At 34.4% G+C, this 17978-nt stretch overlaps 1 protein-coding gene across 2 annotated transcripts in view; it reads left to right on the top strand.

Annotated features, from left to right (window-relative positions):
• Positions 1 to 17978, top strand: part of LOC150096503 (nucleosome-remodeling factor subunit BPTF-like) — a 425630-nt gene that overhangs the window by 267914 nt on the left and 139738 nt on the right. For both annotated transcript variants that reach the window (XM_090407800.1, XM_090407799.1), the window contains exons 15-16: positions 4429 to 4811; positions 10911 to 11115. In XM_090407800.1, the coding sequence (XP_090263926.1) occupies positions 4429 to 4811; positions 10911 to 11115 (588 nt within the window). The remainder of the gene's footprint in view (positions 1 to 4428; positions 4812 to 10910; positions 11116 to 17978) is intronic.

Below are 17978 nucleotides of genomic sequence, written 5' to 3'. Positions count from 1 at the left end.
TTCTCCTGAAATGACCTCTTTTCTTCACAGATCTTACGTTTCTTACTCATGGTACACAAAGGCTGAAGTAACTGACCAAGGGACACAAACTGCAAGAATAACACAATTAACTGTGAAATTGAGTCTCTGAAACTGATCACTGTAACCAGAGCAAAGCAAGTGACTTTCAATGATGCATTACTATGGAGCGCATAGAAATCTACCACTCCCACTACTACAACTCGCACAGAGAAGCAGTAGATTTTATGAATTGAGTAATCTTTTTAAAGCAATTTTGATTCCGTGTTGAGAATACAAATTGTTTCCATCATCAGAAATAATGAATATAACTAGTATATCAATCAGAAAATCTGCAGTCGAAACTTTTTTAATATAGTTTTTATCCTGCTGCAGGCTGCACAAAATCACGTCATGGGCCGCCTGCTGTTGGCCACCTACGATATAGACTCTCACTCTGCCAGTTAAGGAAGTTTTCACCATCATCAGTATCCATAGCTCTTATGCACACTTGGTAGAGTACCCAGATTGTTTAGGTGGCTATACTGATGGTTCAAGATCTGAGACCTCTGTATTGTGTTGCTATTTTTCCTAACCACCGTGTCTTCAGTCATATTTCACTTGAATGAAGTAACACTATTGCTAAAATGCAACTTGCACTTGTACATCCAAAAGAAACCACTGGTAAAAGTGTGTAATTTATACAGACTTGTTTAGTTTGTTACAGTCTATCTGTAATTAAGTCTTCATTAGATAGAATAATTATAGAATACTTAATTTTGATGTTTGATTGTAGTAGATTCCCAGCTGTGTTGGATCCAAGGACAATGAGCCTGCTAGGTCAGCTAATACTTTCTCCGTACATACTGTATCTGGTATTTGTTAAGTTACTTTCACTTTTAAGTGCATCTACATCTTAGCCATGCTCTAATTGCTTTCCCAGAAACATCAATTACCTGTACTGCTAGCCTTTCCTTTCCCATTCTTTTTAAGTTATCTTACTATCTTGGATTAGCTCTGCTCACATATTCTGAAATGCTAACAATGTCAAATTCATTCTTAATATCTGTGTTTTTAACATGATTCTTCCACTCATTCTATCTGTTCACTTGCATAATTTTTCTCAGAACTTTTGTGTCTCTATACCTTAGTATTTGAATGACTCTTTTATTTCTAACCCAACTCTCACATCTGTAAGTTAAAATTGGTCTTCTTGTATACTGCTAGGTCAGTATTTTAATTTAATTTTGATCTTATTCCATCCACTTAGCTTTCTACATTCTGTTTTGTTTATTCTGCTATCCATTTCCGAATTTATTTATTTATTCTATTAAATCTTATAAAGAGTATGTTGAAAAGGAAATTAATGAGGTTATCAGAAATTTAAAACCCTATATGAAAGCAAAACGAATGACAGTATTGATAACTAGACATTTTAAGGAAATGCATTGTAGAGATTATTATGAAATTAATAATGGCCTGTATATTTAAACAAAAAATATAGGATTTATTTAGGAAGTTATGAAATCATGTTTCATGTAGCTCTTAACATTATTAGATAATAAAGAAAAATAGCAAGGCTTTCTAGTAATGGATCTTTCCTAGCATGATAGCCCATAGGCTAAAAAATAAATAATTTATTCACTAATTAATTTTTTTCTGTATTTGAAAGAACACTAATCAGACATACCTCCTTTATATTTTGAATATTTTCAAATGTAAAATGACAGTATTTAGTTTAGAATTTAATAACTGAGCCAAAAATAATATGAGATTGGAAATAATAAGGTGAAGAACCATCAAATATATCAAATAATAATAGGAATAAAACATGAATAAAGCAAATTTTGAAGAAAATGAATTAAAAAACTGATGTTATTTCGAAATCAGCATGATGATGATGATTGCGTGTGTGCTGGTTGTTTCACTGAATTCATCATCATATTTTAGAGAGCAAAAACTAATTGTGATTTGCTGTGTGGTTCATGAGATATTTAGTTTGTTAAGAGGGGGAGTAATTTATCTTATTTAATGTTTATCGTGTCTCATGAATCTCTAGTTGGTTCTTACAGATAGAGATTCATAGCAATGTAAACTTTGATTTCCTTGGAAATCAGTAATGGTGACCTTGATTTCAGGGGTATGTTTGTATTTTTTACTTTGTTGTGGGATGTAAATAGTCCCATGTTGGAATATTGCAATCCTGGTAGTGTTCAGCTAAATATGATATTAAGGAACAAATAGCAGATCTGATGTAGCAGGTATTGCATCCAGATTTAAGTTAAACATGTAAGCAACATGCCATAGTAATTACATCAGTTTACATTATTGTGACTTTATATTTTAGTAAGTTTTTAGTTTATTACTGTTGGCAAAGGCAATTTTGTAATTTGAATATTTGAAGATGCATTGATGGCTGTAGATGTTATGAATATATGGGAAATTTTCACACATATGTTTTTAGTATGTTGCTTTGAGATGAGGGCACATGATTTTTGTCCAAATGAATGGCATAGTCTATTATTTGTTTGGGATGTTACTGAAAATTGAAGATATTTTGTAAAACGTGGTTTCTTTATTTAAGGCAGTGGTTGAGGATAAGAGTATTCGTAAGTATAACAAATTGTATGGATATTACAAATCTTTTTATACAGTAAGGTTGATTGGAAGAGAAATGTAAGTTCCAATATTTGTGGTTTATTGTTTATTTTAGTACTAAAGTATACAAATCCTGATCCTGACTAGATTAGAAATTATCCAATCTAGTCAGGATCAACTTAAGAAGTTTTAGATTTATCTTCCTCATATTCAATAGAGATTTGTAAAGGTGTTCAAAGAATGGAGTATTTTTGTATATTACCAATACACAGAACATCATCAACATATTGACCATACCAAGAGATACCAGTGGGTAAGGAATGGAAGTTTTGAAGTTTGCGAGTTGACCACTAATGTTTTGGCCGATTAAAAAACCGAAAGTTGGTTCATAAATATTATCATTACATTTAAAGACATTTGCTGAGTTCGTTATCTTAATTGGTGAAAGGATATCTGAAGGGGATAATTTTTTCATGCTGTTGTTGTTGTCATTTATAAGCAGTGTGTGATTGATGTCCAGGGTTTTAGGAACATCAGTGTTAGTATATCGAGAAGAGGCATCTGAAGAAGTGAAAATATTGTCAAGCAGTATGGCAATTGCTTTCAGTTCTTGACCTTTTTAAAATCCATCGTTTTTTAATTCATTGTCTTTGTAATTGGCTTTATTCATGGTTTTTGCCTGTTTAATGATTTTACATATTTATAACATTGTAGCTTGTAAGGTTTTCTTATTGTTGGCTTACATCAGAAATTTTTGTTTGTGACACAGAAAATCATAATGAAAGATCTTGTAACTATAAGATAATATTCACAGTGTCACGTAAACCATAATCCATTGTCCTAGGCAAAATGCCTAATTTGGTAACTCACTTTTAATTCTTAATATGTATCCGAACAGTGGGAGGCAAAAACATTGTCTGATGAAACATGTTCTTCTCTTTCATTCCTAACTTATTACAGAAATATGGAACAAAGATATAAATTTTTACCAAAAATGAATGAAATGCTGAAAGCAGTTGAAGAATCTATTTCTTGTTGCAGGGTTGTAACTGTATTGTACAGATTAATACAACAACCTATCAGTTCAAGGTTTTTCTGAGGAGAGATTAGAACTCGTAATTGTCCTAGTGTGCGTTAGGTGGCTCTCTAAGCAACTCGCTCGATTCTGTCTTTCATACCAATTGATACCTAAAGGACAGGTGTCTTAGCTTTTCTGGATGTTTTACTTCCTAAACAAAACTTATGATGATTATATGTCACAGTAAAGTGATAATACATTTGGCTGTTTCTAGAGGAAAAAAATTGGATAAAACAAACTGGAATGTGGGTAAGATGAAAAAAACTTTTAAATGTGTTCAGAGTAATGAATTCTAAATGTAAATAATCTGTGATTTATGCTAGCTGTCGTAAGATACCTAAATTTGAATATCATGACATTGCATGAAGAATGTATCCATCTTTGTAGATGAGTCTATGCTGCTCATTGTCAATTTTTTTTCCCCTCTTACAAAAGGAAGAGGAAAAAGAGAATAAAACAACTACCAGAAAGTGTGCACTATAATCTTTCCATTACAGCATTTATATTAAAACATTCTTTGAGTTAATGGCATTTCTCGTATTCAAGAGAGAGAGATCATTGCTTATTAATGTTCCTACTTAAAATGTGGTTTCCCATTAAGATTTCAATATAAAGTAGTATATTGCATTTTTCACACATTCCCGGCAAGAAGAAAATCGTTATTTCTAAGAAATGTATGCTTTAAAGTATCCTTACCAAATTTTATTCTCCTTATGTTTTAAAATTCATAGTGTTGTGTTTCATTCATAATCTAGGTCAACAGTTGATTCGCCTTCCAGATGGTCGACTACAGCTTCTAACATTACCTACAGTGCAGACAACTACAGTTCAACAGACACAACCTCAGGAACAGGCAATGCAACAAGTTCAGTCACCATGCCAGCCACAAGTTCAGTCAACGTCTTCTGGTCAGCCACAAATTCAACCACAAGTACAACCTACTATACAGTTAGCTACATTACGTCCATCCATATCTCTAGCAACAACATCAGCTACCCCAATTGGTAGCATTGCTACAACTGGCACAGCAGTGTCTGCTGCTCCTGCTCCTGTTGCTATTTCAGTTCCTGCTGTAACTGGTATGACTCCAGGCACAATTCAGCTTGTGTCTCAAGGACAAGCTGCAACACAAATAAAGGTAAAGCTTCATTCAAAATATTGAATGACTTGAATTGTTAAATTTTTGCAATTTCGGATATTTTCTGTTTGGAATTAATAGTTCAATTTAAATTTTTTATGTCATCCCAAACATAAAAGGATGTTAAAATTGTAATATCGAAGTAGTCACTGTTTTTGGAAACAGAGAAAATAATTAAGTATTAATAATGTATTTAAATTTTAGTATGATTTAATTTTTAAGAATTACATTTAAAGAAATATTGTTCTGAAGAATGAAACAGTATGAAGAGGAATAAGAAAAAATTAATTCACTTGCTTTGGAATATCGTAATCAACTGCTTCTTACTGATGAAAAATTAAAAGGATCTTCCTCCTCTTGGTTGCATTAAGAAGCATCTACTTGACACATCTATCAAATCCACTTAGAAAGGACATTAGTTCTTCTTTCTCCCCACTCTTTTTTTTTCTTTTCCCTTTTCTCTCCATTAGCTTTATTCTGATAATAGTACTCTAACATATGAACCACCACTATTTAACTTGTGCCACTCTTGTGAGTCTCTATGGCTCAGTCAGTATTGTTGGTATCCTTTGGTTGATAAAACTGGATTCAAATCCTATCTAGGATGCAAAAAAAACTTTGTGAGCTGTTCAACTGAAGTTGAGTTAGCCACTCTCAGACACAGGTACCTTTGATTTTTTTATCCTGCAAAGCTGCAAACAGAGAATGTATCCCATTGCATGATTATAGCACTCTAGCCTTATTCCCTTAGTTGCTTCAGATCATAATTCCAAACAACTGTCACTCTTGTTTCAACTCCCCAGTTCTCTTTCACATTTGTCAATTTCTTTCTGTTTGCATTGTTACCCTTTAAAATTTTAATCCTTGAATCTTCATATTATAATATTTTATTATTAATTATTTGTTAGCCTAATTGATGATGTGGATGGTATACCCATCTCCAGAAAACATGCTTTGGTTCAGATCCTCTCCTAGGAGGAGTGGATGCAATAATACTATTGCTAAGCTTTTGGCACGTTTGGCAAACTTGTAGAAGCACATCTTTTTTAGTGTTACTATTTCAGTAATTGGTAAAATTCCTATGCAGTAGTGTGGTCATTTGCGAATGTCTTCAAGTTTAAATGAATTTCATTTCCCATTGTGAGACCACCAGCCTGCTTATTGTAGCCTAAGTTGCTTGGAAAATAAAGTTTCCTGTTTGGTCTTAAGAACAATACTTTTCTATTTATATATCCCTCCACGTGAGGCACCTGTTGGTGTGTGTGTGGGGGGGGGGGGGGTACCGCCCACTGATGGTACAGACTCTTACGTTCTTATTTTTTTCTATCCTTTTCTTCCCATATTCTTCACTCTACTTCTCCTGAATCTTTTTACTATCCTGTCTTCCGGATCACTATCACTGGGATCCAATGCCTTGTTGCAGTGTTTGCCATGCAGTGCAACCTGTGGACATCCAGCAAGAAGGATCCTGGTGGTCTTGCACTACTTTGCCTCTGTTTTGGCAAGAAGGGTAGTCCTGGATAGCCTGGAGATGATCAGTCATCTAGTGGACTTGCCTGCAAAGATCAAGAACATTGCAGTAGATCTCTTTCTCCGTGGATACAGAGTCCAAGGTTTGCTATGATGCCTGTATAGCATCTGCAGTTAGGCCTGGTGTTCCAGCAAGCAGTGACTGCACTCAGTAGTGCAGTCACTGCTTGCTGGAGGATGGGCATCCATGTATAGCTCTGTGGTGGTTAGAGAGCTCTGACAGTGAACTGAACTCCTCCTGAGAATGAACACTTCTTCATTCTCATGTGTATCATGGGACTCCGACATGCCGCAGCCATGTCATGAGACCAGAGAAACACCAAATGAAAATCAGAATAAGAAGCAGAAAACATCAGAAGATGCAGTAGGTACACCACTTTTCTTGATACTATATTCAACAAGAGAACCTTCTCTTGGAAATATGTCACACTTATTCATGCAGAAGGATTGACAGGATCTCTGGAGTCTGTATAGAAGCTCCTTTCAGAAGATATATTATATCTCCTGAAATATAATATATTTATATAATATTTCAGGAGATATCCTTTATATAATATATCTCCCTTCGAGGAGATATATTAAATAAATATATCTGATTGTCTTAGTTGAAAATATAATAATATTTTCAACTAAGACATAATAAATATATCTGATTGTCTTAGTTGAAAATTGTCAACTAAGACAATCAGAAAAGTTACTTAATGCAATATCTATCAGGAAAATATCAGTTATGGTTATGCCCAAACCAAACTTTAAACTTTTCCAGAAGCATAATACCATTGTGGGATCTTCATGACATAACAGATGAAGAGATTTGCTCCAGACTTGAAAGATCATGGAGTGACAGCCATGAGGAGAATACTTATACGTAGAGATGATAACGTTGTTCCCAGCATGAACATCATCCTTGCATTTAACACACCAAAACTGTTAGCATCTGTCAAAAAGGTCTTTATCAACATCCCAGTAACACCCTGCATTGGAAACCTTTATATGCTGCTTTGAATGTCAGAGGTATGGTTGTTCTCAAACTGCCTGACATGGCTCTGCATTCTGTATCCGATGTGATAGTAAAGACCATGAAAACAAAATGCAAGAGTAAAACACCAAAAACCTTTGTGCTACTTTAAATGTTGGGGGTATGGTCATTCCCAAACTGCCATCTTACCTGATGTGGTAGACAATAAAAACAAAATCACAAGAAGAAAACATCCTAATTATGAGATAAACTATTCAGCTTATTCACTAACATGCTAAACATGGAAGGATGAGAAGGAGATACAAAAAATAACAAAAAGAAATGCATCACTAGTTAGGAGGCAAAGAGGCAATATGCTACAAAAGTGGCAGCAACATCTTGAAAGTACTCTTACGCTGAGAAAGCAGCTGTAAAAAAAAAGCACAGTAAGGATCCAGACCCATATGTCGATCCTACCTTCAAACGGTTTCACGGACAATTCATCGAAAGGAAAATTGTCAGACTCAATCAAATTGCATGACATTTTTAAATTTTTACAAAGAATTAATTTATTCAAACACATTTTAGATACTAAAGATTGTACATACATTTTATTTACTCATTTATCTTCTTAATGCTTTTATTAATACCTTGTATAGAACTATTTATTTATAGTTATACATAATATTAATACCCTTAGTATGCAGATACTTCATATTTTTACATACATTTTATCTTATTCACTAATTTATCTCCCTATGAGTATTTATTTATACTTGTGTCCTGGTGCAATATTACCTTTACTGACCTTGTACCATAAAACCACAAATCAATCAATTAGATTCCGAAACATGAAGCAGTGAAGTATGTTACAGATAGATTCTATTGTTCTAGCAGCAACAGCCACACTTCCATAAACATCATCTTGCTTTATACTCTATTCAAAGTCTTGGTGGAATCCTGAATGCCAAGCAGCCAAATAACATCAAGACAGAGCATGAGGATATATTTCATAGATAGCCTACCATAAAATCGAATAGCTTTTAAACCTGCATGGGCCATGTCACATTATGTCAGATGTCAAAGTCAAAAACAATCTTAGATGCAAATTATATCATCGATTAATCAAACAACCAGTACAAAAACTGTATATGATAAAATCCATAAAATGAAATTTAGACATAGAAAACATGTTGCTGATCCCAAACCTATTGTAAACACTTTTTGAGAGAAAATTTGTTAGAATCTTAGCAACAGTTTTATATTCTCCTGAATTTATATTTATATCCTCCTGAATTCTTATGAAAAAGCAACAAGAGAAACAGCAGCTAAACTTTCACAGATAACCAGCCTTAAAACCTAAACTCATTATGTGATGAAGTTAAAGGTCTAGAAAGTGATATCATTGACAAACTAATCTTTGTTTTACTTGCCTCTCCCCCTACTGTTATGATTTTCTTTGTTGATTAAGATCCACAATGGAGGCATATCCCTTTGATCCATCATGGATTGCATCGAATCTCCATATTACCATATAGCTAAATTGTTTATCCTGCCTACCAAGCTCCCAAATTGTTAACTCCCATGCATATATATTTATCTCTTTTGAGCTACTGACATTTATGGTGAGATTCAACATTGTTCATCTACAGTGTTGAAGATGACCATAATGTTACAGTTCCCTTTTGTGGAAAGCCAACTTTTTCATGCACTGCCAAACTTTTATCATGAACATTTGGAACAGTTTTTTTTTTTTAATTTTTCATACAGCACCAACCATCCTTCTGGGTATTCTACATAGATGATATCTTCACTGTCTTGCCCTATCACAAGGATGCTTTACCAGCATTCCAACAAAAAGTAAGTAACCTCCCCTCCCATTATCAGTTTCACTATGGAAATAGAAAAGGCTGGTACACTGGCTTTCTTAGATATCTTACTCTCCCATTCTACTGCTGGTAAACTAACTATCCCTGTCTACTGCAAATTGACCTTTACTGGCCACTACAGACAGCAGTAGCCCATGCACCATCTATCTAAAAAAAATCGGTATTATAAAAACTTCACTCATATGTTTTAACCCACAGTATCTCTAGCCAGAACTTAAAACACCCAATGCATTATGCAACAAAATGGCTTCCCTCATCAAAATTCTCATCTCATCCACTTGATAATGGGTTGAGTCCACTAAGAAGAAAGGCTCTCCAGTTATCGTGATCTTTAGCCATCTCACTCATGACTCTATAGCTGGGTTGATGGGAACGTTCTTTTAGCAATTTTATCCAAGAATTTCTTGGTCTGCCTCTAGGTCTTTTTTTTCCTATATATCCATTCAGAGCTAAATATGGGAGTCTATGAGGTGCCATTCTCTGAATATGACCAAACCATCTCAGTTGATGCATCAAAATTACAGCATGTTTTTGTATAAAAAGTCTACATTTTTTTAGCATTAACAAACCCTCCTTATGGTTACCTTCTAAAGATAAACAGTCTCCTCTCTCTCCCCCATGGTTCCCAATGATTCCCACCTTGCCTTCTTCACCCAAACCAGGTGTTTTGTGTGGGAAATGTTACAAGAACACCAGTCATACATTATTAGTAATAAATCTGAGAAATCTTGTCTAGAAGAGCATGAGATTGACAGTGACCACACAATCTTCTGGTCTAGAACATGCTTTTCCATCAGTTCCACTTCAGATTTGAACATTTGTTTATTGTAAGTGCTGAAGCCCAATTACTTTGACCTAATTTAAATCAGAATGGCTGCCACTCATTGTCAAAAATCTTGGAAAGTCTCATTATTATCAAAATTTAATTGTTTTTTTCTTGCTCAAATCATGTTCTCTTTATACCATCATGCTTCATATTGTTTTTTAAATAATCTGTTGTTTCTTTTCTTTTTTTCTTTTAATTAAAAAGTAACTGAAAAGAATTGATTTCTTTTCAGTTACTTTTTAATTATTCTGTTTGAGAAAGCTTGTTCTTATAATATTTTAAACATAAGTTAAAAGATGGTATTGTGCATAGGGTATTTATGTTCATCTTATCTCTAATGACTTAACAAGAATATGATAGCATCCAAAATGATATAGCTTTCAGATATGATATGTTCCTCAGTGTAATTTGAGTTACTGTACCAGGTAGTCAGTATTTTGTATGATATCTCAGATGTGGAACATATCTTCTGAAAACATAATAGAAGAATTACTAGCCATAATGTGATATCAATGTGTTTTTCATTCTGCAAACCATAATATATTGAAATGCAAGTAAGAGAAGGATATTGCCATTTCTAGCAATAGCACATAGAAATAGTGAAAGAACAAATACTGAGCTTTTGTATAAGATCATCTAGAATCTCCTATGAAGCTTTGCCTTTTCTGTGCAAAATCTGACAGAAGGAGAAGAGTAGAAATATTGTTGGATAATGACTGGTTTAGGGGTTGACACACATTATTTTATCTAGTCACTCATATAATGTCGATAAAGAATGATGAATTAACTCTTAGTATTAGAGGAACAGTCATTAAATATTTGTATTTAGAATTAAATAAAATCTCATGGCATTTATTTTAATAATTGCTATTCTTTTCTACCCTGTTCCTAAATAGTTTCAAACTCCAGTGGCATTGACTTCAGGCATTACTGTTCCATCTCCAACTGTTGTTACTGCTGCTTCTACTATTGCTACAACACCATCACCACCAGTTACTACTCCTGCAGTAACTGTAGGAACCAAACTTATTCAGATACGTCCACAAGTTCCGCAACAGCCAGCACAAACACAGTCACAAGTTATACAATCACCTGTTAGAGGTAAGTCAAGTCCTTATGCAAAGAGGAAGAGAAAGGATATTATTTAGAAAAACATTTTAAAATGTATCTTTAATATAAAGTATTTATAAATGGTAGCTTCCTTTGTTCTTCCAGATGACCATCTCATATTTTGTTCTTTTCCTTCATGATTACGCAGTGGTTAGAACTCATTATAAAAATTATGGAAACAACTACCATGTTAGAGTAAAACTTCAGTTTAATATAAACAAAAACAATCACTTGACGTTTCGACCTTCACATTAATGTCATCATGTGGAACACACACACACACACACACACACACACACACACACACACACACACACAAAGAAACAAGTAACACTACAGTCTACATGGTATGCTAAAGTTACATTGATTTGGTCAGCCATTAAAACTATTATCCTGACCCTTTCTTTTAGTGTTGCACGGTGATCAGCATTTATTTTAGAAATTATGGACTCTACAACCGTGTTATGAATAACTCTCTTAATTTCCCGACGTTTCAATCATCATCTGGAGCATATACAAATATACAGGACAGGCTGAGTTACATTACATACAACATACAGTAAGCTAGAGAGACAATGATTTAATCACGGGTTATTCTACTGGCATGACCTAAGTGAAAAAAAAAAAAATTATTATTTACAAACTACATCAAGCTAAATTCTATTTGTGATAACATGAATAAACATTCTTTCTTACAGATAGTTTTCTTTCAGTAACAATGATGTCCTATTTTTAGCATTACAATTGTTATTTTTGATTTAGAATCCTGGATTATCTGTAGTCCTGCTTATAGTTACTCTTAGAGAGGAAGGTTCCATCGGCCGAATATGTGCCTTTCATATGCTTGGGATTTTTAGACCATCATTATTGTTCAGATTGGGGTGGTTGATAATAATCTCACAGGCTTCCTTAAATTTGCATTCATACCATGTTTTGGTATGATGTAGACAACTAGTGCTTTTCCAGTCAATTCTATGTAAGGTATGATCAGAAAGGCCAGCTGCACCGTAATTATTATATTTAATGTGTCGTTTATGTTCTTTTTATCTGATAGTTTTATGTTCTTTTTGTCTATTATCCTGACCTCTGGTGGAGATAAAAAACCTTACTTCATCAATGCTAGAGTCCTGTTATTATTATCTGTTTGGTTACAAAAATAAATTAAGCTAGAGAGCTACATGTTTACACAAAGTTACTCATATAAGTATACGTGTAAATTAAAACAAAACAGTATTGATGGTGACCAATAAGAGCTGAAATAATTGCTTAGAGTCAGGGTTTGCTGGAAAACTTGAATTAAGTGGGCTGAATGTGTGCCATCCAAATTCTTGAGATTTTTATGCCGCCATTATTGTTAAGATTAAGATGGTTAATCAAAATTCCGCAGGCTTCTTTAAATTACTTTTAATATTAAGTTTTCGTATGATAAAAAGGACATGTTATTTATATATTTATAAATAACATATTCATATATAAATAACATAATGATGCTAACTGCTGCTAAGAGTTATGAAAAGATAAAAAGGAGGTCACAAGACAGGATGTTATGAAATGCTGCTATAACCAACCAATCTTCTGATTGATGCACTAGAGAAGAAGAAAAAATAACATGTGCTTTTGCAATCAATTTTGTGTAGGGTATTAAGAGCATGATCTGAGAGGAAATTTAAAGATGCCTGAAATTTTGATTCTTCTTCTTTCTTCTTTGAGTGCTATATCCTATTGGAGGTCGGCGACCACCTTGGCAAATTTTGAGCGATCCTCAACCACACTGAACAATCCCTTAGAGCTCATGCCAGTCTACTGTCTGATATCTGCCAGCCAAGATTTTTTTCATCTTCTTTGTCCTCTTCCGTTCATCTTCCCTTTTATAATCAATTGAAGTATCTTATATTTTTTGTTACAAAGTAGGTGACCAAGATATGCAGTTTTCCTTCTCTTTATGGTATCTAAAAGTTCCCCCATTTGTTCCAGTACTTCCTGATGGACGTTTTTGCTGTCCATGGGATTTTTAACATTCGTCTGTGCAACCACATCTCAAAGGCTTCAAGTTTTTTTTATTGATGTTGTCTTCAATGTCCAAGTTTCTGCACCATACAGCAGTACAGATCATACATAGCATTTAACCACGTGTACTCTAAGCTCTAAATTTAAATTGCAGTAAACTTTGTCACTCTTTCTATTTGTTTCCAATTTAAAGAAAGTGCTGAATTAATCCCAAGAATTTGGGATTAATTCAGCACTTTCAGCCCACTTAGTTCTTCAAGTTTTCCAGCAAACCCTGACTTTAGGACTCTAAGCAATTATTTCAGCTTTTATTGGTCACCATCCATACTGTTTTGTTTTCATTTATATGCATACTTATATAGTAATTTTTCTCTGTGAACATATTGCTCTCTAGCTTAATTTATATTTGTAATGAAATAGATAATAATAATAACAGGACTCTATCGTTGATGTAATAAGGTTTTTTTTATTTATTTATTTATTTTTTTACCATAGATCAGACTTTAATGGTTGACGAAATCAATGTAACTTTAGCATACCGTGTAGATTGTAGTGCAGCTTATTTCTTTATATATATGTGTGTATACTCCAGATGATGACTTAATGTGAAGGTCGAAACATCGAGCGATTATTTTGGTTTATATTAAATTAAAGTTTTACTCTAACAAGGTAGTTAGTGTCCATAATTTTTATGATGAATTCATATTTTATTCTTTTTAAAATTATAAATAAAGTATACAAATAAATATAAGTATATAAATAAAGCAAGTCGATTAAACTATTCTTATAAGAAAGCTCTAGTGGAAAAGAAATTCCGTTCAACTGGGCTGTTTAAGATTTTCATCTATTGATGTTAGGCCACCACCACCACGATCCTGCTTATTTGAGGTTTGAAGTGACTTGGAAAAAAGTACCATGTATACTCTCAGGAATAGAAATCCTTGTGTTGAGGTTAAGTGCTGTGAGGGCATCGTGTTGGAGGCTTAATGGATTGTATACAGCACTCGGAATGGATTAAAACAGATTTTAATACTTCCTATATTTCATCTCAGTCACTGAGACATCTTCAGGGATTACAAAAAAAAACTAATGTAACATATACACAAATAGCACACAATACTAAGCTAACCACATGGATGACTCTTAAGTCCTATCTAGGTGGTGTGCCCTCTATGGGTGATTGTAGGCAGCCTAAGACGTAAGGTCGGATCTCTGATGATTAATGTTTCCCAAATCTTTAAAACTTTAATGCAACTGTATTTATTTAGATTTGGTTGATTTCTGAGAGCTGCTGCAGATTTAAAAATAGGTGGTTTTTTTCCATTAGATCCTACGGGTTGTATCCAAGACATGGTCAGCCAGGCCTGACTGACCATAGTCGTGGTTGCAGATGTATGACTTGTGTTCTTCTAGGCAGATGGTTGCTGATCTACCTGTCTGTCCAAAGTATGCCAGCTTACAGGAACAGGGTACTTTATAAACTTTAGACCCTGAGACACGAGGGAGCTGATCTTTTATAGAACGGATAAAGGTAGAAAGTTTGCGGTGAGGCTTAAATGCTGTGTGAAGGTTGTACTATTATTTTTTTAATACTATGATTGCTAGCCATTGGAGAGGAAAGTGTTGTGTGTATGTGGTTGAGTTCATTTGAAAGGGCAGTTCCACTGGAGCAAAGATTGTGTGCTCTTGGTTAGAGTTTTAATAATGCCATATTGTTGAGCAGGGTGATGATGGGAGAATTTTTTGTGGATGTATCTGCCTGAGTGCGTAGATTTTCTATATATATAGTGATGGAAAGTGTACCATTCGGAAGGCATGTAACTAAGGTTTCTACGAAGGGTAAACTATTGTTCTTTTCCTTCATCACCATCATCAAATTCCTGATATACCCTCAAGAGGTGTACAGGATATGATAGTATCCTGTACTATCAATTTTTTTATGTGAAAAATTAACACCATCACTAACTTCTTATCTACAATTTTCCTCCAGATCAGCCTATTACCTGTCAAGACGCCAATATTAGGTCTTATATTGAAATGTGAAAAATTAACACCATCACTAACTTCTTATCTACAATTTTCCTCCAGATCAGCCTATTACCTGTCAAGACGCCAATATTAGGTCTTATATTTCTCTCTTCTAAGGCACTTTTTACTGTATCAATCCACCTATATCTTGGCCTTTCTCTAGGTCTTTTTCCTGCCAACCTATCAGAAAACACTTGTTTTGCTAATCTTTCCTCTCCCATTCTGCTTAAGTGACCATACCACCTGAGATTAGCTCTGTTAATGCATTCCTGGATGCCGACAATGTCAAGTTCTTTCCTAATATCCTTGTTTTTAATATATATTATATTGTCTTTTTTATAATTAGCAATATAATTTTTAATATAAATTATATTGCCATTGAGGAGCTGAGAAGGAAGTGGGATACAGGATACAAGCGGGTTGGAGGAACTGGAGGGAGATGACTGGAGTGTTATGCGATAAGAGGATGCCGATCAATCTGAAAGGCAAAATCTATAGGCCAGTAGTGAGGCCAGCTATGACGTATGCTATGGAAACTGGCCCTGAGGAAAATAACATCAGCAGGATGGAAGTAGCAGAGAGATGAGAATGCCTAGGTGGATGTGCGGTGTGACCAGAAAGGATCGTCTGAGAAATGACTATGTGAGGGGAACAGCGAAAGTTATGAACTTAGGAGCGAAGATACAGGAGGCAAGGTTGAGATGGTTTGGTCATGTGATGAGGAGGGAGGACGAATATGTGGGAAGAAGGGTTATGCAGATGGATGTGCAAGGAAGGAGGAAGCGTGGGCGGCCAAAGAAGAGATGGAGGGAGCTGGCAGAAGAGGACTTGAGGATGAAGAACTCTGATGTGGCTACAGCCGAAGACAGGAGAATCTGGAGGAGACTCGCCATCAACAGTGACCCCACTTAAGTGGGAGAATCTGCAGAAGAAGAAGAAGATTGCCATTGATGCCATCTTTTCATGCCCCTAATCTTTCTCAGGACTCATATCCACGTTTTCTAGTCTTTGGTCAAGTGTTCTACTTCTAACCCAGCTCTCAAATCCATAAGTTAAAATTGGTTTGAACACTGTCTTGTATACAGCTAATTTAGTGTTCCAACTAACTTTTCTCTTATTCCATATAAATTTATTCACTTAACTTCCTACCATACCAGCTTTGTTGGTTCTGTTTTCTATTTCCATATTTAATTTACCATCTTCATAAAAAATCATGTCTAATTAGCTGAAATGTTTTACTTGTTCTATAGGTTCTCCATTCACAATGCAGTTGATATTTTCAATGCTTCTGCCTATTTTCATCGTCTTTGTCTTACTATTGCTGACCTTCATATCAAATCTATTACAATAGTTATTCAATGTAGTCAGGGAATCTTGCAGACTTGTAGCAGATTTTTTAGAAGTATAACATCATTTGCATAAAGCAAAGAGCTGAGAATAACATCTCCAATTTGTTATTCTGTGACATCAATCTTGGAACATAGAAATTTTTTTAAATAAAATAAAATTAAATAAATATATTTTAAATTAATTTTTATTTAAAAATGAATTCATCATCATCATCAAATTCCTGACATGTACCCTCAAAGGGGTGTACAGGATATTATGATAGTACTACATGAAAAACTTACACCATTAGTAACTTCCTATCTACAATTTTCCTCCAAATCAATCTGGTCAAGACTTCAAGATTATCAGATGTTATATTTTTATATTCTAAGGCACTTTTTACCATATCAGTCCACCTATATCTTGGTCTTCCTCTGGATCTTTTTCCTGCCACGTGGCAAAGAACACTTGTTTTGCTAATCTTTCCTCTCCCATTCTGTTTAAGTGACGATACCACCTGAGATTAACTCTGCTGACACATTCCTGAATGCAAACAATATTAAGTTCTTTCCTAATATCCTCGTTTTTAACATGACATTGCCACTGATGCCATCTGTTCACCCCTCTGATCTTTCTCAGGACTCTCATATCTGCGGTCTCTAGTCTTTGGTCAAGTGTTTTACCTCTGACCCAGCTCTCAGATCCATAAGTTAAAATTGGTTTGAACAATGTCTTGTATACAGCTAATTTAGTGATTTGATTAATTTCTCTCTTATTCCATATAAATTTATTCAGTTGACTGCCTACCATACCAGCTTTGGTGATTCTGTTGTCTATTTCCATATTTAATTTACCAACCTCACTAAAAATCGTGCCTAAATAGCTGAAATGTTTTACTTGTTCTATAGGTTCTCCAATCAAAATGCAGTAGATATTTTAAGTGCTTCTGCCTATTTTCATTGTCTTTGTCTTGTTATTGCTGACCTTCATACCAAATCTATTACAAGAGTTATTTAATTTAGTCAGGGAATCTTGCATACTTGTAGCAGATTTATTTAGAAGTGTAACGTCATCTGCATAGAGTAAAGAGCTGAGATGAACATCTCCAATTTTGATATCAGGGGTAATACTACTTTCTTTCATAATGTGATCCATGTAGATAATAAATAAGAGAGGGGATAATGTACATTATTGTCTGACACCAGATTTAACATAAAACCATCTTCCTGTACTTCCTTCAATTCTAACTGCTGACTTACAACTCAAATAAAGAACTAAGTATTGCTTGATAATGCTCCATTGACAACATACAACTGTAGCACTTTGAGCTGCTTCTCTTTTGGCACCCTATCATACGCCTTTTCCAGATCTACAAAACTTAACTACAGATCTTTGTTATATTCCCACGATTTCTCAACTATTTGTCGTAACGTGAAAATTTGATCCTCACAGCCTCTGTTTGGCCTGAATCCATCTTGTTCTTCACCAAG

Source organism: Typopeltis vanoorti, chromosome 18, assembly GCF_054136105.1.
Source record: "Typopeltis vanoorti isolate ZY-2024b chromosome 18, IOZ_Tvanoo_1.0, whole genome shotgun sequence".
In the NCBI taxonomy this organism is placed as follows: Eukaryota; Metazoa; Arthropoda; class Arachnida; order Uropygi; family Thelyphonidae; genus Typopeltis; species Typopeltis vanoorti.
This window is presented reverse-complemented; position numbering and strand designations above follow the sequence as displayed.